The sequence below is a fragment of the Ambystoma mexicanum genome, chromosome 6p (genome assembly GCF_040938575.1).
Source record: "Ambystoma mexicanum isolate Mex_15411 chromosome 6p, UKY_AmexF1_1, whole genome shotgun sequence".
NCBI classification, from domain to species: Eukaryota; Metazoa; Chordata; class Amphibia; order Caudata; family Ambystomatidae; genus Ambystoma; species Ambystoma mexicanum.
Window position 1 is genome coordinate 1,310,104,722 of NC_090935.1, and position 21,305 is coordinate 1,310,126,026.

General features: G+C 47.4%; 1 protein-coding gene across 2 annotated transcripts in view; it reads left to right on the plus strand.

Moving 5' to 3' along the window:
* Positions 1–18,215, plus strand: part of SAXO1 (stabilizer of axonemal microtubules 1) — a 704,683-nt gene extending 686,468 nt beyond the window's left edge. The window contains exon 4 of one of the 2 annotated variants that reach the window (XM_069625971.1): positions 16,986–18,215. In XM_069625971.1, the coding sequence (XP_069482072.1) occupies positions 16,986–18,034 (1,049 nt within the window). In that variant the 3' untranslated portion in view covers positions 18,035–18,215. The remainder of the gene's footprint in view (positions 1–16,985) is intronic. The other variant, XM_069625972.1, reaches the window with a different exon arrangement.
* Positions 18,216–21,305: the final 3,090 nt, after the last annotated feature.

Genomic DNA, 21,305 nt, shown 5'->3' on the forward strand with positions numbered 1-21,305 from the left:
GCAGTAGATCCACACACAATGGATCTGGCAGCCTTTTTGGAGATGGCCAGAGTGGCGGCAGCAACACATGGGCCGGATTGAATGACAATGGTGGCCCAACCGGGCCAGGAAGGGCTCAGACACAGCCAGGTGGTAGAGAACTCACCACTCATGTTTCAGTACAGTGCCAGTGAAGCAACGGTGGTAGAGGTGGAAATTCACAGTGTGGAGGAGGACGAGGAAGAAGAGGTCCAGGTGAAGAAAAGAAAGAGGACAATGACAGCAAAGGCTAAAGCAAACAAGGAACAGGCTAGCAGCACCAAGAGGCCTCGACAGAAGGGGACGGCGTAGGAGGATGTGGCCTTAACGGCTCCTATACCTGCTGAGGCTCCAAGGAACCGTGTGAGCCCACCCAGCACTCCTGCGACCAGAACGGTGGACGTAGCTGGGGAAGGAACCACATCCCTGGAGATGGTGAAAGGTATGGTGATGGAATGCATGCAAGCATGGGGAAAAAATGGGCAAATGCCAAATGTAATTTCTAATGCCAGTATGATGGAAGGGATGGTGAATAGTGTGGGAGCAGTGACTCAGCATTGGACAGCCCAGGGCTTTTGGGGGCCAGTGGGCGGAAATGGGGGTCAGGTATGGTCCCAAGTAGGGGGAATAAGTCAGTTGCCATAGAAGAGTGGGATCCCACCCGGGGGTTTTCAATCAGTCGGTCTGCCTAGCGTGGTCCTCCTGGGGGGGGCAGTCAGCAATCGCAGATGGCCGCCACAGCGGGGGCGCCAGGGGGACAGGAGTGGTGGAGTCAAGGGCCGGGGGCACCTAGCACCACGGGGATGGCTCAACCACCGGTACCAGTGGCCCCAGAGTGGATGGGGACTGGGGCCGGGGGCGGTCTTGTCAGGGGTTCAGAGCACAGGGCAGCTTCCAGCAGCAGGCCCGACCAGCTTTGGATCAGGGGGAGTTTGGGGTCAGGCAACTCAGTATGGTAGACCAATGCCAGGGTTTGCTCCAATGCGGGCAACAGTGAATTCTTTGGTATGGCATATTCCATGGGCGGACAAAGAGAGGTTGTGGAGGAAAGGATTTATTGACATCTTCGACTTACTAGGGATTGTGCCCATGGGGGAGGGGGGGGCTGAAGGAGCTGTCCGAGAAGGAGAAGGAAAAGAGGGACAGGGAGAGCACCAAGGTGGAGCACTCCATTAACAATTGGCTCAAGGCATTTAGGATGTACATGTGAGTGATGTTGGAAAGGTATCCACAGGATGCGCTAGCAATGATAGCTTATGAGCAGTATGTGCATGACTTGTATCAGAAATATGGCGGCGAGGGGTGGCTGGAGTATGACCGGGGTTTCAGGCTAAAGATGCAAATATGGCCAGCAATGTTGTGGGACGAGTTGGATGTCGGGGGATACATCGACAAAGTCGTGCCCTCCAGGGAGCCAGAGGACAGGCCACAAGGGGAGAAGTCCCGGGCAGGGAGGGGCAGAGGGGGGTACACACAGCGGGTGAGGGGGTCCTTTCGTGGGCCCTCCTCCTGGGTGTATCAGGCAGCAGCCCACCAGGGGGAGCAAGAGAACTGCTGGAGGTTTGCAGAGGGGTACTGTTCATATGGTAAAACATGCAGGTACAAGCATCAAAGGGGAGGCAGCGCCGGTCTCCGCAGAGCCACCCCAGACGAGGCCAAACACAAGGACAGTAGCAAACCAAAAGAGAAAGCAAACAGTGATTAAAGTACCGGCAAAGCAATGCAATGTGGGGGAAACTGTAAATGACAAATTTGTGATTAAAGGGAACTTACCCATGCCGGTTAACCTCCTTGCCATGACTCCTTTTCTGAAAATATATCACAATAAGGTGGATGCGAAGTTGTTGTGGCAAGGGTTCAGGTGGGGTTTTCAGATCCCTGGGGCAGGTAGCCAGGAGGGGAATGAGGCGGCCAACCTACGGTCAGCGTTGGAGAAACCAGAGGTGGTACAGAGGAAGGTGGAAAAGGAAGTGAGGCTAGGAAGAGTGGCAGGCCCATTCCCTTCTCCACCCATGGACAACTTGGTGGTATCCCCACTAGGGTTGGTACCGAAGAAGGAAGAGGGCCAGTTCCGCCTGATCCACCACCTTTCCTTCCCCGAGGGTCAGTCAGTGAATGATGGCATACCTGAAGAATTGTGCAGGGTACAGTACGCCTCACTGGAGGATGCGGTGCAAATGGTGAAAACGGCTGGGGAGGGGGCTCTGTTGGGGAAGGCAGACATAGAGTCAGCATTTCGATTGTTACCAATCCACAAAGGCAGTTACCATTTGCTGGGTTTCAAGGTGGGCAACGACTATTATTACGACAGGTGTCTGCCAATGGGTTGCACTATCTCATGCGCTTATTTTGAGGCGTTCAGCTCCTTCTTGGAATTTACAGTGAGGCAAAAAATGAATAAGGGGGGAATTTTGCATTACCTGGATGATTTCCTCTTCATTGGTAGAAAGGGGACAGAGGAATGCAGGGCCCTGATGGAGGAATTTCAGGGGATGATGGGGCATCTGGGGGTGCCTTTGGCGCCAGGGAAGACCATGGGTCCAGCCACTACATTGACATTTCTGTGGATCGAGATTGATTCAATAAAGGGCGAGTGTAGGCTCCCACAGGACAAGATACAGAAACTGCAGGTCATGATACGAGGCCTGTTGGGGAAAAGCAAGGCGACCCTGCGGGAGTTGCAGTCACTGGCAGGAAACCTCAATTTTGCGGGGAGAGTAATACCATTGGGCAGGGCATTTGCCAGAAGTGTGGAACTGAAAACAGTAGGTTTGCAACACGCCTCTCAGCCAGCACGTCAGGTTGGGAGCTGAGGTAAAGGAGGATCTCAGGATGTGGGACACCTTCCTAACAGAGTCCAATGGGGTGGCGATCTGGAGGGCAGACTGGGCTAGCAGTCAGAGGCTCAAACTGTTTACCGATTCCTCTGGGTCCCTGGGTTTTGGTGCAATCCTGGGGGACAGGTGGTGTGGCAAGGCATGGCCACTGGAATGGCACAGGGACGGTGTCACAAAGGACATTACGCTATTGGAACTATTCCCCATAGTAGTGGCATTCAAGTTGTGGGGGGAACACCTAGAGAACAAAAAAGTTGCCTTATTGTCGGATAATTTGACAGTGGTACAGATTATTAACACGGGGTCATCTAGCAATCTGGGGGTGCTAAGGCTACTCAGGGAACTCACCAAAAGTCTGTTAAGTTTGAACATTGAAGTCAGGGCACGGCACATTCCCGGTATAAAAAACACGGCCGCTGATTCTCTGTCTCGTTTACTGTGGAACAGGTTCCGGGAAAGCTGCCCCGAAGCAAGGAAGGAAATGGCCCCGTTCGAGGAACAGTGGTGGGGGATGATTGGGGTGATCTGAGCTCCTTGGTAGAGACAGCACTGGCGCCAGGTACAACTAAGGGGTACAGGGCATGTTGAGATCGTTTTACGCAATTCCGAGAAGAGGTGCTGCCAGGCGATCAGGGTGAGAACCTGGTACGGGCCTTTGTGGGCTGGTGCTGGAAGACGGGGAAGACCCGAGCATGGGTAGGGTACCACTTGGCGGCCATAGCGCATTACGCCAAGCTTAAGGGGGAGAAGGATCCCACCAAGGAACACTATATCACGCTGGCCATGAGACACTGGGCAAAGCAAACAGTAACAAAACCAGATGAGAGGCGGCCAATTGATATTTTAAAACTACATGGGTTAATTAAATGTCTGGACACAGTATGTAACGGCGAGGCCGAGAGGGTACTGTTCACGGTGGCCTTTATGGTGGCATTCTTTGGGGCTCTCAGGGTCAGCGAGCTGGTGCCGGAGAATAAAAACGGCAAGGGGTGCTGGTTTTTACGCTTGAGGGACGTTCAGGTGAACAGCACCCAGGTGGTCATCCATGTGAGAAGGTCAAAAACGGATCAGAAAGAGAATGGGGCAGCATTAACACTGCAGGCCATCCAAACAAGCAGAGTATGCCCAGTGGCGGCGGTGGCCAACTTTCTCCAGCGGCGGCAGCCGTCAGACGCAGAGGCTCCGTGGCTCTTGCACAGAGACGGGTCCGCACTAAGCCGCTTTCAGTTTAAAAAAGTGATGGCCCAGGGCCTGGCAAAGATGAGGTTGACGGGGGGGCGGTTTGGGACACACTCATTTCGAATAGGGGCCGCCACCTCTGTGGCAGTCGGGGGCTTAGGGGCGGAGGACATCATGAGGTTGGGGAGATGGTCTTCGGGGTGCTACAAACGATATATCAGGCCGGAAAAGATGTAAGTTAATCATGCCGTTCCCTCCACTTGTCATTTTCCAGCAGTGCAAGGAAGGAGGAAGCGCACCGTGTGGGTAGTGGGGCACACGTTCGTCTCAAGGGCCAAGGCGAGCTGGACTCAGCAACAGGAGGAGCTGACAGCCGGCGAGTTCAGGATTGAGTGGCACGGGGTGCCAGGGATGAAGTGGGCGCAGCTAAAGGGGCAGTTGCAGAAATTGCTGAAAAGGCAGCAAAAGCCTGACGTGTTGGTGATACACTTGGGAGGGAACGACCTGACCAGCCTGGGGAGGGGGTTTTGTTGATGGACATTACGAGCTAATTGCAGGAGATCTCGGCACAGTTGGGCGAAACTGAGATCATATGGTCGGAAGTTATTCCCAGGGCACAATGGAGTGGGGCCGAAAACCATTCAGCAGTTGAAAAATCAAGGAGGAAGTTGAATGGGGCCATTGCAAAGTTCTGCAGGGGCAGAGGCTTCCATCAAATCAGGCATGGCCTGATCAACGGAAAGACGCCCGAGTACTTTCTGAATGATGGGGTACACCTGTCCGCAAAAGGGATGGAGCTCTTTTTCTGGAACATTTGTACCAAATTGTTGGAGTTGTGAGAGGGAGACAGGAAGAAGGGGAGCCACAGTGGGCGGTAACTCTCTTAGTGGCGTGGCGGTGTTTGGGCAACCAAGCACAAATGATAGATTCCGGATGAGCCAGAAGGAAACCGGAATGGGTCTTCGCTCTTCCGGACCAGCGCCTCTTGGGGGCCTAAACGGCGGGGGCTTTTGGTGGTAACGAATAAGGCTCAGCTTCCCCCAAAAAACGGCGCTCTCCCCACCCACGGACACTTGCACGGGCAGGATAGGCTCAGGTACAAAGGGTCGGGGAGTTGGGGGCCTACTATACAAAAGTATAGGGGGAAGCAAGGGAAATCCAGCATGGAGCAAGCGCCACACTTGCAGAATGAAGTTCACAAATGTGTACAATAATTCTGTTGTTATGGAAATAAAACTGCGGCCAAGTTTGCCATATGAAATACTGTGTCATGCCAATTTATTGCTGAGAAGTAATAAAGCGCAGCTGGGTGCATGCGCAAAGGAATAATTGGCAAGAAAAGCAAAATGGACAAATGCAGTGGTTATGCTCTGCGTCTTCTTGCTTGGAAGTCGAGCGCGTTGCCAATGAGTTATATAGTACCCATGTCTAGCAATTCAGAGACAAAGGGGGGAGCTGTCGAGGGGGGGGACTAAAACTGGGCAGCAATGCCCACCATGCAACCTGAACACACTGGTTTAAATCCAAGGTTTGTGGACAGAAGTGCAGTTTGTGGTGTTGCCAGCAGTGACCGAATCTGCAAAGCAGGCTGTGAGCTGACTGCGAATCTAATGTGCTTCAGATCTAGACAAGACAACCATTTTAACTCTGGCAGTTCCTATCTTCGTGTCGTGTTGCTGCTAACAGCCCCTTGGACTTCTCCACCCCAGTCATTTTCTCAATCTGGCCTATGACATTTCTAAAATAAGCGTGCTGTTGTGTCCTGCGAGGACGCCGTAGGAAAGAGGGAGGCCCAGGAGGGAGGAGCTGGGAAGAAAGGAATTAATGGAAGGGAAGTAGGGGATTCTCAGAGGAAGAATAAAGAGAGGAGGCTGCCCCTTACCTTGGCTCCTGTCCTTTGTCCTCTACATGTGTGTCCTCTATCCAGGCCTAACGGCCGCAACGTGTGCCTTTTTCTAAATGTAGTTGGGCAGGTGTTTGAATATGCTATTAATTACAGTCTATGAGGTGTGCCCCTTGTATTGCACAACAAACGCTATGCATGCAATGAGCGTGAAATGCCCATTGCGTAATGCAAGGCAGCGAAAGGGGACAGGAAAGGCTGGGCTGGCGACAGAGGTGGACTTGTAAATGGGGAGGGAAGCGGCCGCAGAAGGGCATGATGACCGTGCGAGGCGAGTGGGAAGGGGATAGAGCGGCCAGGGTCATTTATGGTGTCAACTGGAAAGCAAAACCGCGGAGACTGAAACGTGGGGGGCTGGTGGGGTAGGGGGTGTCTCCCAGAGCATCAGCCAGGGGAAGGGAAGGAGGTCAGGGGCACTGGCAGAAGAATAGATCATTTTTGCAAATCCTGTTGCTCAAAGGTCTTAGAGGAATGGGAGTTTCGAAAAGGATCTTTTCGCAAGACGCATATAGATCAAGGGCGTGTGATGTCACTGCTGCTTCCCTTTTGGTTTTGTGAATCGATGTAATGTTTGCTGTAACCCTGCTTTCCCGTGAAAAAGTCTGAAGTGAGTTTCTGACCTTGACTCCTTCCCATCTGTGCACCAGTGCATCTCGACTTCCATTCTGTCCCCTTAACGTGCACCAATGGGACACACCAAAGGCACACATGAGTTGTGTATCTGACTTTCAGAAATAACGGTGTTATATCCATGTTGGTCATATGGTAGTGTACCTGTTTAATTAGGGTGACCATATTTCCAAAACCAAAAACCGGGACGACCAACAGCATAAAAGAGGGACGACCCCATTGAAGCCCACCAATTACCGCCCCTCCCCCAACACGCCCCCACAACCACCACCCAATCATATTTCCAGCACTTCTCCTTTCCATAAACTGTATATGATCTCATTTGGGCAGTTTTGTCTGTGAATCTTGGCATGTTACTTCAAAACAGGCGTTTGCTCTAATTGATATGACACGGGTTGCTGTACACTCACTTCCAAGCCAGTCTCTGGGGCACAGTCAATAAGTGTTGTGACTTGTACCTAAAACGTTGGGGGTGTGAGTCACTCCTCCAACTTCAAAATTAGGAAAGTGCTGTGAAAAGATATTCCAATTTTAATTGCCGTAGCCACCCAACCCTGCAAACCCCGGACGGGGTTTCTAAAATGAAAAAACTCTGGGGACCCCGGGACAGGGGATGATTTCCCCGGAGTGTGCCGGGAAAACCGGGACGTCCGGTCACCCTATGTTTAATGCCTGGCTTGCACTTTTAAAGGCACCATTTAATAATCAGGACAGTGCATGTCACTGTCAGGGAGTTCAGTGACTAGACAGAAACTTAAGGCTGCAGTCCAAGTTGCGTGAAAGGTTATGGTACACAGGTGGCCGCCGCATTGTACTCTGTTTTTGGCATCTGCCTCTCTCCTGACGTTCATCGATTATACCTCTTCCTCGCTTGCCGTCAGGGCTCCTCATGGTATGTATTCTTGTTTGCTGATTTATCCTCAAAAAAAGGTTCATAACATATATTTTTCAGTTCGTCCAGGATAAGTGAGTGCAAGAAGAATAGCTAATCTCCCTCACTAACGTGAGAGGGGGGTTTAGATTCTATTAAAGGCTAGTAGGTGAGTATTATGCATACGAATCTTTACTATCTGACACCAGAGCAGCAAAGAAAAACACGTTTACACAACACAAGGTTCTTTAAACTAAGACTGGAAACAGTATTTCAATCACATTGAAGGCAAGAAGCAAAGAAAAACACGTTTACACAACACAAGGTTCTTTAAACTAAGACTGGAAACAGTATTTCAATCACATTGAAGGGAAGAATCCCAAAACAAGATGAAGGACAGGTCATCATGCCCTGTTGCCCTAACAACCAATAGGCAGAGACCTTCACCCATACATGTCCTCTACTCTAACACTGTCTCCTCTTCTGCAGCTGCACCACACCAGACGCCATCCCTGCAGACCAGACACTGCAGTACGGAAAACAATCCATGACCAGCTCTGGAACCTTCTTGCACCATGTCATCCTGGGACACTCTAGGAACTTATTAAATTGGGCCACCTCACCCCAAAGCTGTATGCAAAACAAATAGAAAAGTGTGGGTGGGTGGGATAATACTCGCCTCCTTGTCTTTAATAGAACCTAAACCCCCTCTCACATTAGTGAGGGTGATTAACCATTCTATCTCAAGACAGGAGGCTTCATATTATGCAAGTTTAAAGCCCTTGCATCACAATAAATGCAACATGACCAATATGTTTATGCTAAAATGTCTTCCACATGGACTCTCTGGACCAATCAGCTGCCTGTAAAATTTGCTCCAGGCTTCCCCCCAGAAAAGCAGCTTTACAAGCCATTGCACCCCTTACTGAATGTGATCCGAAAGAAGAAATGTGCATACCTGCTTCCTTCATGACCCACCTAGCTAGTGTGGCCAGGGACACAGACTTATGGGGTTTTCTGTAAGAAATTCACAGCTGAAAGGTACATGGGTCCCTAAGCCCTCTGTCTTTAATTCAAAACATTTTACGCATTGCACCACACACAGTTTGTGATCTTCTGGAAAAGCTGGATCTGAAATGAAAGAAATCATGCACTTAGTTCTCCTAGAGACAAAGAAGGTCACTCCTTGCGGGAAAAACACCTTATTATCAACATCCATTGCCCTGATATCTGAAACCGTTTTAATGGAAATGAGACACAATAACATGGTTAGTTTGGAGAAAGGTTGCTGCAAAGATAACTCATTATTATGAGGCAAAGAATGAAACAAATACAAGACCATATTAACATCCCATAAGACCGAATACCTAGCTTTAGGTCGGACCTTAATGTGAATAGATTTATGAGCCTTGCGCACCCGGGAGTGTCTACCCACTGGTTCCCCTTTCACCAACACATGTCCAGCCAAAATGGCTGACCTGAACCCTTATAAAGGTCTGTAGGCCTTACCCTCATTGAACAATTAAACCGAAAAATGAACCACCTCTACTGGAGGGGCAGAAATGGGATCGTAGTGCTGAGCCACACACCAGCCAATCGAGCAGCTCCATGCCGAGAAGGTGCCTGATTTGGTGGAAGCTGCCCAGGAGTCCTTGATGATACAGAAAAAGTCCTGCGAAAGTCCTTGGAAGCACCAGGAAGAGCTCAAATCTACCAAGCCATAAGGGAGAGATTCCCCCAAAGGACCGCGTCATGAGGGAGCCCTGTCGGGTCCATTAGGAGCCGAGGGTGGAGAGGGAGAATATGAGGTACGTCCACTGCTAGCTCTAAGAGGGCTGCATGCTTGTACCAGGACTCTGGCTATCATGGTGAATGAGGGAAAGGCATAGGACAGGGGAACCAACAAATCTTGGAGAAAAGCATTGGTTGCTAATGCATTGGTGTCAGGCCTCCAACTGTAGAAGCTGGGCACCTGACAGTTGAGTCTCGAGGCAAAGAGGTCTACCTGAATCAGATCCCAGAGAGAGAGAGGATCTTGGCAAACAGAGCTTTGTCCAACATCCAGTCGCTCCCATCCTGAAGATGTCTGGAATTCCAATCTGCCACTGCATTGCTGGCCCCCGGGGAGATATTCTGCCTTCAATAGAATGTTCCTGTCCTGGCAAAAATGCCAGTATTTCCTTGCTAGATCCACCAGGTCTTTGGAGTGCACTCCGGCCTGATTGTTTATGTAATGAACTGCTGAAATATTGTTCATTCGAAGGAGGACACAGCAATTACCCTGACCGTTGAGAAGACCTTTGACTGCGGAGGAGCCTGCCAACAGCTTCAGGCAGTTGATATGCAGAGATCTCTCCTGATCCAACCACTTCTCTGCAGTGGAAACCTGCACTATCCTGGTCCCCCAGCCTGCCCTGCTGGCATCCGACTCCAGAACGACATCCGGAGATGGCACAAAAATCGCCCTGCCATTCCAGGCATCCATCTACTTCAGCCACCAAAGGAGTTCTAGCCTGGCTTTGGGAGACAGAACCACTAGCTGAGGGAGGACTTCTGTGCAGATGTTTGCCCTTGAGGAGCTGCAAGGCCCTGTAATGAAGGGTCGCTGGAAAGATGGCTTCAATGGAGGCGGATAGCATCCCCACTATCCTTGCTAGCTGTGCCGAGGGAGACCTTCCCTTTCCTAAGGAGGAGGCAAATCTCCTTCCATATTTTGGAGAGTCTGCTGTCTGTAAGCAGAAGGATGCACTGCCTGGAATCTATACTGAAGTCCAGAAATTGGATACATTGCATAGGTTGGAAAATTGACTTCTTTGCATTTATGACAAATCATAATGATTGTAAAAGAGAGACCATTAAATTCAGATGAATCTGAAGAATCTGAAAACTCTGTGTTAGAAGGAGCATGTCGTCCAAATAAATGATTATTCATATCCGCTTTGACCTGAGATGAGCCATCACCGGCTTCATTAGCTTGATGAAGCACCATGGGGCTGATGAGAGGCCAAACGGGAGAGAGGCAAACTGCCAAGTGTCACTCACCAGAACTGGAGGAACTCCTGGTGCGGGGAAAACTGGGACCTCTAAGTATGCATCTTTGAGTTCTATTTTCACCATCCAATCCGCAGGTAGAAGGGTGTCCGTGAGGAGGTGAATTCTTTCCATCTTGAAATGTTGATAAACCACAAGAGAGTTGAGGGCTTGCAAGTTTATGACTGGGTGAAACCCCTCCTTGGGCTTTGGCACTAAGAAAAGTGTACTTCCGAATTATGAAGCTTTGAAGGTGGCTGGGACCACTGCACCCTTAAAAATGAGATCTCGGACCTCTGCATCTACTAACTTTCGTTTGGCTTTGTCGAACAAGGGGAGATAGGAGGAGTGAGCTGGCAAGGAGGGAAATAAAACTCTATTTGAAAGCCTCTTATAGTTTGCAACACCCAAGGATCTGAAGTGAGTGCCTGCCACTGAGGAAAGAACCTGGCCAACCTGCCCCCTAAACATTTGCAGGAAGAAACATTTGAAACATGTGGCATTACCTCGAGCTGTCCTTGCTCTACCAGCACCTCTGCCGGCACGTCTTGTCCAGTGGAACCCCATTTGGGGGTAGAACGCTGTTTGGGCTCCTCGAGCAGAGGAGGAATGGTGTACACCTCTGGAAGCATATTGCCTGCAACTGGTAGAGCCCTGGGAGAAATGGCCAGAGGAGAATTCTCTACCTCTTCCAGCCTTGTCAAAAATCCTAGGGGCGAAAACCTTTCTGATGTTACCTTGTGCCTTATGTAAGGCTGTGAATGTATGCACATAAGCAGACAGGTCTTTAATGAACCTTTCTTCAAACAGATTGCCCTGGGCTTTGCGGTCTGCCTCCCCTTCTGCCATGTCTGATAATTTTGAATCAATTGGGTATATTTTTTACCAATTTCGCTGACGATACCCAACTGGTATTTGAACTCAGTGGGAACTACCAAATAGACAATGATAAACTTTCTCTCCTATACAACACCATCGAACACTGGATGAAAGAAAACTGGATGTGTCTAAATGGCTCTAAGACTGAGCTCATGATCTTCGGATCTACACAGGCCAGAAAAAAATTGAGCCCTGCTTTTAACTCATTTACCATCAAAAACATCCAGATTCCAATATCAGCAAAAGTAAAGACCCTAGGTATGTATCTTCAAGCCTCTCTAGGCGCTGAAGCACATACAAGCTACCTTAAAAAAAACTGTCAGTACCATCAGATCCTCCTTAAAAAGATCAGGCCATTGCTAGACCAAAAGAACAGCATCATCATCGCTAGGGCCACTATATTGTCTAGATTGGACTACGGAAACTCCCTACTCTTGGGAGCCAATAGTAAGTGCTTGAAAAGATGTCAAACCATCCAAAACAACGCCATCAGAACGATCGCTGGAAAATCATGGAGAGAACACATCTCCGGAGAAAGGAAAACCCTCCATTGGTTGGCTATGGAGGAGAGAATCTCCTTCAAGTCTCTTACCACGGTACATCGCTGCCTATATGGCGCAGCCCCGGCCTACCTCAAGAAACAGTTTAAATGGTACGAGCCACCCAGGAGCCTCAGATCATCAAATACAGGCAAACTACAAACCATTATAACTAAAAAACAACATGGCCTTGGCAAGGCCTTCCCGACATTAGCCATCGGAAAATGGAATGACCTACCCACCTCATTAAAACTTGAGCCTAACTACCTCACCTTCAGGAAAAAACTGAAAACCTTACTTTTTAAGTAAATCCTGGTAACATACTGAATCAATTTGAGTTAACTTAGGCCTTCTCTCGCCTAGTCCTGTCTCTTTTTCTGTTGTCCAGTCTATATGTAAGCGTTCTGATGCCCGCGGGCTTTAACGCTATATAAACAAATAAATAAAATAAATGCGCATAAGGAGAGACTTACGCAATTGCCTGGAAATGGCGGCGTTTGTATTGCCGAGAAGGCAAACCGCCCTCTGCACCCAGCCCGAAGAGCTTGAACATGTACAGGGGAATAGGATAGTGCAGCATCCTCTGCCAATTCAAATATTTGCGTCAGGGGACCCAAGATGTTCAATAACTTATCTTGGCAGCTCCTTAAGGCCTTAGTAGTTGGCCTTGCAACGCCCTTCTTGGAGTTTTTCCCTTTTGGGGATAGGAATGAGACCATGGGCTGGTCGATATATCAGGTTTAAGGGCCACCTTGTCTGGGATGACCGGCCTAGGACACTTGGAATGGAGCTTATTCCTATCTTCCTTGGGCAAGGGTAACCTTACCCAATGTTTTAAAAAGGCAGAGACAGCCTCAGACGGATACCACTCCGCAGACCTGTGGTGTTGAATGAGGGAAGGCTCGAAGAAGGACACCCCACTGTTGTCCAATTACGGACCAGTAGCCTCCTGGGAAAAATCTACAAGGGTCCCTTTCTTTTTATACCCTTTTGGAGGGGAATCTGAATCCTAAGAACTGTCCTCTAAAGTCATAGGAACAGAATGAATGCTAATGGCTGGTCCCGGCTGACTTTACCAGGAGGAACAAGGCTGGGACTGAGGGGGACCCGCCTGAACCAATGTATGCCTTAGTGCTCTCCTAGGGGATTGTTCCTGACCTGGGGAACTAGACACAGGACTGAGTTGTCCTTCTAAATGTTTGGACTTAGCAGAACACTTCTGCGGGGCATGCAGTGGAAGTGAAGGCCCGCCTCAGAAGGAGGGCGAAAATCTGAGATTTTATAAAAATTTTTATTAATTAACATATCAAAAGCTGAGGCCAGAGTGGAGTTAAGGTTGTGATGGGCAGAGTCCATAGTATGCTGAATCACCTGTGTCACTAAAGGAGGGGCGGAAAGTGATACCTTCCCCGACCCTGTCAAAATACCATCCTTCCCCGACCTTTCACTTTTCTTCGCTGTTCTAACTTGGGTACTCGCATCAGCTGAAGAAGGGCCCTCCACCCAGTTGGTAACAACCATGGTTATATATATTGGGTAAAATGGATGTAAGAACAGTGGCAAACTCAACAAAAAAAACTACCCACAGGCTTCTGAGAAGGGAAAACAAAAGTACTTCAAAAGGTCCTTAATTACAGCGGTCTACAGTGTTTATTTCGAAATTTGTATATCGAATCCCAAATATATCTTAACTTATATCTTGAAAACCTTTATATCGAATATATTTAGAGTGGGGAAATGGTTAATTTTTTGGGGGAAACGCTCGGGATGGATTTTTAGGGGTCGGAAACAGGGGATTGGGGGACCCCCCTCCAAAAAAAATGCATTCATTGTTTAGGTTTTCAAGATATATGTTTTGATATATGGTCATTCGGTATACAATATCTCTGTATAAAGACATGTAACCAAAGACAGCGTAACACTGAGGCACCGCAAAACCTTATTTAATATATGTACGCAAAGCAGCCATTTCTAGAGCAGTCCTCCCTGCTGATCCGGGCGGGCTAACTACTGCGGTGAGCGAGGGAGGGCAACACACCTCGCTTTATTATAATTTTCCAGGTGCAACCTGGAAACCAAGCAGGCCACACGCAGGAGAGACTCGCCTGAGACGGACGAGCCCCCCAAGGGAGAGGGGAGGAGCTGCAGTTGAGCCGGCTTGCACGCGTTGAGCCGGAGGCACTGGGTAAAGCGTTCGGTGACCATAGGCCTCTGTGCCTCGGGCCACTGTCGAAGCGCAACTGCTGCAGGGGTGAATAAATAAACGCAGCGGTCACCTCACATGTGTAACAAATTAAACTGAGAGGAATGAGGAAAAAGACGGTGTCTCATCCTGCCCTGGCACATGCTTTCTGTAGAAAGCAACCTACTGTGTAACAAAGGGAAGCAAAGCCCTAGCAAACAATGGAGAAATACTTTGTATCAAGACAGCAAAACACATTAGCTATAAGTATTGTAGACACCAGCTAGCAACAAAGTACACAACTGAAGGGAGTGACTTAGCTTGTGGCGTCAGCAGCAAAGAAAAAGTATATGCTGTTAGAGTAAAGGACTTATATTGGGAAGGGTCTTTGCCAAATGGTTGTTAGCAGGACATGACCTCTCCTTCATCTTGGTTTGGGTTTCTTCCCTTCATTGTGATTGAAATACTGTTTTCAGTCTTAGTTTAAAGAATCTTGTTTTGTGTAAACGTTTTTTCTTTGCTGCTGTGGTGTCAGATAGTAAAGATTGTTATGCATAATATGAAGTCTCCTGTCTTGACATAGTATCCATACTGGCTTGATTAAATTCAGTTTTAGGAGCCTCAAAAATGTTCGCGTTGAACCTGTTTTATGTGCTACATTTGCTGTACAGCCGTTGGCACCCCTTGCCTTGCAGCCTGGGCATGAGCGTGATTCACTCAGATACCCGGGGCATTTCGGATTTACACCAGTCACTTTCTGCCGCCCTGAAGGAGATTTTGCACAGGGATACGCCTGGATTATCCTTGGAGCTATTCAGCGCATCTTCAAGATGCAGTGAGTACATCTTTGTGAATCTTTTGCACATGAACATTGGAGGGGCATGCCATTTCTGCAAACATTTTGAATATGGTAGAACGTGGCTGCTCTAAATCTGAGATGTCTTGGCAATTACCCAATTTGCTCCACAGCAAATTGTTGAAAATTTGGCACACAGACTCTATTTTATATGGTATACCGTCATTTCATCGCCGCTCTTTTCATCGTGGGGTTTTTTGCCGCGATTTTTTTTTCGAAAAAAAACCCCGACTTTTTTGGGGGGGTACATTTTTTTAAAAATGGGTTTGGGTGTTCGGGATGTTAAAAAACGAAAAAAAAGAATGGGGGGTTTGGGGGGTAATCCCCCCCAAAAAAGAAAAAAAAATTCAATGTTTTTTTCGAAAAGAAAATCGCGGCAAAAAACCCCGCGATGAAAAGTGCGGCGATGAAATCACGTAGAACCATTTTATATCAACACTAGGGGAGGAAGTATAGCTCAGGGGCAACTTGAACGTGTTTGTCTTGGAAGCAAGACAACGCGGGGCAACAAGTTTGAATCCCGATCCTGTGCTTAGAAACCACTCCTGGTATTAGGTGCATTTTAAATGAAGAATTATAATTATACCTCCCCTGCAGTCCATTGCTCGATTGTGAACTGATATTTCTTGGCACAGCATGCTGCAAATATGCCGTCAACAACTATCTATATTTAATCTGATTACTTAGAATACCTGGGGTGCTGTATTTCTTCTAATGCATGGTGTCCTGCATCGACTTCTCTATCTAAGATTTAGCTGGTGTCATATGCTCTGCAGTTCCACTTCTTAATATCCCTGTATTCAAATCAAAGTGTTGTGGGCTTTTGTCTGCATTGAAATGTGATTGAATCTTCAGAAGGATATTAGAGCAGCCTTTGAACTGAAGTGCACTGCTCAGCTGTGGTGTAATTTTCTTATTCCAACTGTTTGTGCTGCTAGAACAAGAGGGGGCCAAGGACAGCATGTGAGTAAGCTCTTGGGAGCCTGCCACATATATGAGGCGATGAGCTCTCATTTCATTTGTGTGATTCCCCCTGGAAATCAGGGAAAGGACATCATCCCAAGAGCAGCTTCCCAGGCACTGCTTCTTCCAGAGGCAGCTCGCTCTGTAGACCATATTCAAGGGACCAGGATTATCCAAGTTGCCCCCATGGATGCCCTCCTCCTAGTAGAGTGCAGTGAAAATGTCACCTCCCATAGGGGACAGCACCCCATGGAAGGGCAGGCCAGGGGCATGAGGGAAATTGCCTAAAGACTTGCCAACAATATAAAGATGACATGTCAGGTGCACCTGAATAAAATATAGAGGGCATTTTGAGTCCCTACAGGGTAACATGTTTAGTGGTTTCCAAATGATGGCCTCAGGATGAGCAAAGTGTGAGCCCCGCCGAAGGGTAGTTCGGATTCAGATCAGGCACATGTACCAAGTGCTCATTGAAATGTATCAGCGACAGTCAGAAAACAGTCAGGGGAAGCCCCCCGCCCCACCACCCTCACTTTCACAAACCTGTACCCCTGGAATATCCAGGGGTGTGGGGGCTGTGGACACAAATGGACAGAGATTAGGCAAGGCCGTACCATTGATGATGTGTGGCGGGCATTGAAGAGGCCTGGTTTGCCCAGAGCAGTTGCAGGACAGGCCTTTCAGAAGCCCTATATATTATACCCTTGAGAGAGACAGGCACAAACACAGCTCGTACAGCGCCTGTGGCAGTCGAGTGTGGCGGGTGCTCTTTACCTGCTAAAAACATCTATGTTTGATCTCAGATTAGTCATGAAACCGAAGGCCATGTGGGTCTCAAACTCCCTTTTTTATTTCTCTCTAAATGGATGTATATTAAACATTTTGACAAAGTGGTTTTCTGTTTTTCTCTGTCTGCAACTTTCTCAGGGGAGTTAAATGTCTGTTTTGCACGTCTTGTGATAATTTGAATTAGAATTGAGGCTGTCATGTAGTCAGAATTTCCTTGTTTCGAAAATATGAAATATCACGCTTCTGAAGCATTTTGACTATCAAATGATAAATATATTTGGTCATGTAATTTGTTCTTGTTCTTTACAGATGATTACAAACCATGGAATGAACCAAAACGTGACTCAATGAAGCCAGACAATACGTACCGCCCACCCGGGGAAGCATTTGCTACCAGCACCACTTTTGGGGATGCCTGCGAGTTCAAGGGACCAGCTTACACAAAGAGCTGCAGGCCTGACAATACTCCCCGAATTTCCACAACCCCTTTTGACAATGTATCAAACTATAAAGATGCATATATATCCCACCAGGTACAGAAACCTAAATTCCACATAGCGGATGTGTGGAGGCCCTGCTTACATCCTTTTGATGGGCTGACCATCAACCAGCGCGATTTTAGAGGGCAGCCTGGAGATCCAGCTAAATCCACAAAGCCAGAAAATACCCGCAAGAAATATGATATCCCATTTTGTCCCTCAACGGAGTGTCAAGACGCCTACACAAAGATGCCAATACAGTGCCGCTTCCACAAAAAATATCCAACCTACATCCCCCCTGTGTTGAAAATGGATATGGTCACAACTAATCAATGTGCCTACACGGAGCACAGGATCCAAATCCCTAAGTCATTCCGTCCTGTGCACCATGGTGGAAGAGACGACGTGCCTTTTGAAGGCCGTTCGGTCATGAAGGACGACTACAGGCAATGGAGTTACACCAGAGTGCCTCCGGTAAAGCCGGATCAGATGCTACATCTCTCAGATGAGCCGCTTGAGTGCATGACGACTTCTAGAATTAATTACGTTCCCCATCCCCCTGCACATACGCTCTCCTGTAAACCAGTTGGAACATCGGCCAGGCATTCTGAGCCCATGGATGCAGAAAGCATGTACTGCACCACATACACACCCAAGCAGATTGTTCTGTGCCCCGCTCGCTTTAAGGACCCTGAAGGGTATGTTTTTGAAGGAATGGACTCCTCTGGTCATCGGCAGTACAGCTCATTTTATGATAAGGGTCAGCGGTCTAGTTCCAAGGAGGAAACAGGAAACACTTACGCTGTTCCGGAAGATGCACCTCCGTCAAAGGATGTGCAGTTCACAGAGCAGCCCAGGAAGCAAGAAGTTGTAGCCTGATTCTTTTATTGTACAGTATTTATTGCACAACTTCCATGAAAATGTTTCAAAACTCTGACACTTCTTGAAAGCTATAGCAAATAAACTCAGATTATTTTATTGTGATATTAACTCTTACTTTCATTTACAGACAAAGCAATTACAGATAAAGTTTTATTCTAGCGCTATATGGCCACATCTCATTCCCAATGTGTCCCTCATGTTTTTATTCTGAATGCGGTGTATGGTGATGTTTTCATGAAAGGTTATCGCAAATTGGCTTTGTGCAAGAATTACCTATAAGGGAATTATTTTCATTTTTTCTGGAGTGTGCTCGAGCACCTTGAAGCGTCTTGTTTGTGCTAAATGGAATTACCAGTGATTATCACAGACCAAATAATTGGACGGACTAAAGGAAGATGGTAAAATACTGCTTTAGCTCAATGAAAGAAAGCAGGGAGAAATAGAGATATCAAGTAGATGCTCGATATATATTCACACCTACATTTGCTAGAACAGAGTTTATATACTTTTACATACATCATTCATTACGTCATCCTATGTGGCATTTCATAAAAACCTAACGTCGGGAGGGATTAGATTAGGGGAACATGTCTACTTATAGAATTATATAAGTGTTAATATCTCATTGGCTGCCCCTTGTCTGTAGGGCACGCCCTGATCTACTTCTACGTACATCACATACTGATTATAGCAGCGAATATGGCAGTAGGCTAATAACTGCAACATTGTATATGAAAGTGTGTGGCAGGCCTTTATGATTGGTTGGCAACCCTGTCCAACCTTGGACTTTTGGCTCGTTTTAGCAGAATATGAACAGAACAAAACCCAGGTGTTCAAGCTGCGTCAACTTGTTCTCTAGTTTTCCAATTATTCCATCATATGTCATCGACCTGATCCTTAGCCAAGGTCTGTTGTTTGTAGTTGACCTCATAGCCTGCTCACTGTTCTGGGACATTCGAGTGATTGTGAGCACACCAGCATCTTAACTCAAAGCTCTAATGAATAGTCTTTGTTTCGCGTTCTTCATTAAGAGCTAGGAGACCACGATTTTGTCCATTTCAGCCTCTCCATTACTACTATTTGATTTAATTAAACAGGGTGCCATTACCCTCTCTGGCCTTTAGCAACTTGCTCACTCCACCTCACATAGGCTTTTGCCTTTGTGGTTGTCCAATATCGGCATCAGCAAATGTCCTTGCCCTCCTTAACAGAAATATGACTTCAGGCCAACATTCTCCCTTTGTCTGCACACAAAACCAGCTTCTTTATTAATTCTCCAATCTGCAATCCTAGCTTTGTATTTTGAGGTAGCTGGGTTGATTCATTAACATGTGCCATGGTCCATTTTCTTCCAATGGCCGTCCTAAACGTTTTATATATACCTCTTCTTAGCAAGCTTCTATATGCTTTTTCTACCTTGCATTGCAGCATATTTACAGTTGTTGGTCAGCAAGTTACTTCATCTTCTTATTCTCATGATAACTTCATTTTTTGGTTCATGTTTCTCTTAGTGCTTCTGTTACTTTGTCAATCGTAAGTATTTTCATATCGTTTCACCTTAGGTTTATATATCTTCTTTATGACATCATATTTCTGTTGTCAGACTTTTGTTCAGAGTTCATCCATGATTCCCATAGACGCATCCTGGTACTTCGGCAATGGACGTCCTTCTTGGTAACTTACTTCCATTGCCTCAACATGAGGGTGTCTTCTGAGTGGCTGTCTGAGTGCATCTTGTCTTTCGTACAATCAACCCGGTACGGACATGTCACCTAAACTCGTGCATGAATTCCCAATCTGCTACTCCAATAGGACGGTGGTGTAGGGGCGGGGACTAGAGAAGAGGCATCCACCTGCTCCTCTACATTCCCCCCTCTGGTCGAAAATTCAAACATGCTCTTCTTTTCCTCTTCCACAATTCCTGCTTCTGTCAAGGAGTTCCCCCCTTCTCACCTGGTCTTGAACAGCGCTGCTCGAGTCTCGTCTGGTTCCAGGTTGCGTTTAGTTCCGGAAGGGCGGAGGCTAGGAATCCGGGAGTCTGGGAAAAGCTAGTAATGCTCGGGATCAGGAAGGGGGAAAGGGTCAGGAGCGGGTAATAGCACTGGGACAAAGGAAACAATACCGCGAGCTATGAATACACGTCTGAGGCTACTCTGCAATAGCATTGAGACGCGCAGAGTCGCGGAAGGCATGGTCTATAAATAGATCACGCCGCGTTCAGCGCATGGAGTGAGCAAGGGCTTCAGCTCTGGATGGCCATGTTGGAAGTAATACGGAATGCAAGCCCCGTTGAGACAAGGACCAGGAGGTCCAAAAGGGGCGTGATCTGAAGTTCATGACAGCTTCACCTTCTTCCACCATCTCATCATATTTTCTTTTCTTTGGAACCCATATTCTCAGCACCCCCCTAAGGTAACTCACATTCTTTATGTGTTCATCCACACTCCAGGTCATGTAGCAAAAATCCCCTGCTGGTGAACAGAATTTCCATCATCCCACAAATCTCTTCCGATCTTGGGGATAGTAGAACCTTGTTCCTACAAGTGCAAGAGAACTCTTCTTGATGTTATCTCAAGTACTTTCTTCAGTCTGTGTTTTCTCTAAAGTGTCACTATTAACATCAATCATTGTCTTCATCCAAATAGCTTGTTTGACTGTATTCTGCCATTTTCCCAAGATGATCCTTAAGAGACAGAATCCTAGCAACACCAACACTAGTATTGAAAGCATGCCCCAACCAAGATGGAATGCATGAAAACAGGGATGAGAACCAATCGTCCCCTGCCATCTCATTAGCTTTGTCTTCCATTTTTGTATGCAGGGCTGTTTATATCGTTATTGCTTCTGGCAGGATTCCATTTTCTCCATCATGAGATGCTACAAATGTACAGCAAGAATGCCCAACCTTGGCAAAATGCCTCCTTCCATTGCTGTTATCAGATCCTGAACATACCTGTTCTCGAGTGTTCATCATCCTGATAGCTCTTAATTCTTCTTTTATTGCATTGAATCCTTTTATCGTTGCATTAATCGTCTGCAGCAATTCACACCTAGTGATCTGCAACCACTTGGCAGCTTGAAGTCTTGGTATAAATATAGATGTCATTATCATGGTGGTTTTGCTGAATATCTTGTGTTCATCAGGAATGTCTTCATGAGCCTTTATTAAATTCAGTGATTTAGTCGGCGAAGATGAAATTATCTCTTCCTTCTGTTATATTCATTAATGTTTTGGAACTCCTCGATATGGAGGTCCCTTTGGGTAATC